At 52.6% G+C, this 2100-nt stretch overlaps 1 protein-coding gene across 4 annotated transcripts in view; it reads left to right on the top strand.

Annotated features, from left to right (window-relative positions):
* The window catches only part of COLQ (collagen-like tail subunit (single strand of homotrimer) of asymmetric acetylcholinesterase), a 54997-nt gene extending 53318 nt beyond the window's left edge, over positions 1–1679 (top strand). For 2 of the 4 annotated variants that reach the window (XM_014537546.1, XM_014537545.1), the window contains exon 17: positions 1258–1679. In XM_014537546.1, coding sequence (XP_014393032.1) covers positions 1258–1460 — 203 coding nt within the window. In that variant the 3' untranslated portion in view covers positions 1461–1679. The remainder of the gene's footprint in view (positions 1–1257) is intronic. The other 2 variants (XM_014537547.1, XM_005863614.2) reach the window with 2 other exon arrangements.
* The last annotated feature ends 421 nt before the right edge of the window (positions 1680–2100 follow it).

Genomic DNA, 2100 nt, shown 5'->3' with positions numbered 1-2100 from the left:
TGTCAGCATTTTGGAAAACCCTAACTTAACTCTGGTGCCGTGTCACATATAGAAATTTTTTGATATTTGCAACCATAGTAAAACAAAGACTTATATTTTTGATATTTATTTTATATATTTAAATGCCATTTAACAAAGAAAAATCAACCAAAAAAATGAGTTCGCGTGTCACCTCTGACACACGTGTCATAGGTTCGCCATCACTGTTGTAGACCTATAGTCACCCCAAGGTTCCAAGCACTCTAGCCTTGGCCAGGCCTCCACTGCATCTGATGTCTGTGTGTGCTGCGCCCCCTTGAGGTAAGGAGGGCTCCTAACAGGCACCTGCCAGAAAGTTGGCAAAAGGGCCAAGTGGGTGGATGGCTCCACGGCAACAGCTGAGTGGACAGTCACTCATGGAGAAGAGGACTGCATGCAGCGATTCTCCACCTTCCTAATGCCGCGACCCTTTAATACAGTTCCTCATGTTGTGGTGACCCCCAACCATCAAATTATTTTCGTTGCTACTTCATAACTGTAATTTTGCTACTGTTATGAATCGTAATGTAAATATCTGATATGCAGGATGTATTTTCAGGGGTCGTGACCCACAGGTTGAGAACCACTGGTAGAGCCTGGCGTGCTGGGGTTTCTCTCCTAATCCCTAGAAGCCTGGGGTGCTTGTGAGCGTAGGCATAATGCACAGCACGCTGTCTCAGGATTAGGACTTGGGCTTACGCAGGTATACACTGCGCTGTCCAGTGTGGCAGCCTCCGGCCACACGTGGCTATCTAAATTTAAATTAATTAAAGTGAAATAATATTTAAAATCCAGTTCTTCAGTCACACTAACCTTATTACCAGTGCTCAGTAGCCACAGAGGGCCCGTGGCTGTGTAGTGGACTGCACAGCCATAGAACATTTGCATCAGCACAGGATGGTCTAATGGACAGAGCCGGGCATGTTTCAGGCCTCGAGAGGGGGAGATTCTCTCAGAGATGCTGTGTTAAGGCAAGTCTACTAACCCTCTCTCCCAGACCCCTCAGCTGGGCTCTAGGGGAAAAGACCACAGGCCTGGACTCCACTCCCCCACATCCCTGGCCTCACATGAGAATGAGAACAGTCTCTGTAGAACCCTGGGCAGCAGTGGCTGCTGTTGGATGAGGTTTGACCAAAGTCACCAGAGTGGCCCTTTAGAACATGGCTTTTCCCCTAGGGCTGGCAGGACCTCTCCTGCCCACTGCCCGGTGTCCACCCTGACCTGTATCTGCCTCCTCAGGTCATATGGGGACCTGCAGTGCACCCCGTACTGCTACATCGACTCCACACCCTGCCGCTACTTCACCTGAGGACGCCAGGAGGTGGCTGCATCGCACGTACCTGCAGCAGCATTTCCACCCTCATTCAACTGACCTCGTACCGTCCTGGTCCAGATTCCACCACCTTCATTCAACAAAAACAAGGTCAAACTCTTGCTGCTAAGATGTGCTTTTAACTCAGTCTGACGGGAAGAACTCAGGACCACTGCATCCTGTCTTAACCCAAAGTATTGGAAGACCTCCCACATGCCCAGCCTGGGGAGGCCCAGGCTCCCACTGGGCTGGTAGCCGACCAACAGTGTCCACTGTCTTCTGGAGTATGGCCGACCAGGCCCTGGACTGGCTTAGCACTGTTAGACACACATAGACCTGCAGGCTGTTTGCTCGCATCCTGGTGGGGGCACCTGGGTTCCTGTCTTAACCCAAAGTATTGGAAGACCTCCCACATGCCCAGCCTGGGGAGGCCCAGGCTCCCACTGGGCTGGTAGCCGACCGACAGTGTCCACTGTCTTCTGGAGTATGGCCGACCAGGCCCTGGACTGGCTTAGCACTGTTAGACACACATAGACCTGCAGGCTGTTTGCTCGCATCCCGGTGGGGGCACCTGGGGCACCTGGGATATAGGCCTCTGCCCCTCTGACTTCTGGAAGCCTGGGCATCTCACCAGGGAAGCCAGCCTCCAGCTCTCTCCAGGCCGGTGAACCACACAGCAGGAAAGGGGACCTTCTCTCGGGGTAGCTCCCAGCTCTAGACCCACTGAGGGACTCCTCAACTACCCACAGCCCAGAACAGCCTCATGTGGA

The sequence above is a fragment of the Myotis brandtii genome, unplaced genomic scaffold (genome assembly GCF_000412655.1).
Source record: "Myotis brandtii unplaced genomic scaffold, ASM41265v1 scaffold18, whole genome shotgun sequence".
Lineage (NCBI taxonomy): Eukaryota > Metazoa > Chordata > Mammalia > Chiroptera > Vespertilionidae > Myotis > Myotis brandtii.
Note: the sequence above shows the minus strand (reverse complement) of the source record. Positions and strands in the feature narration are given on the sequence as shown.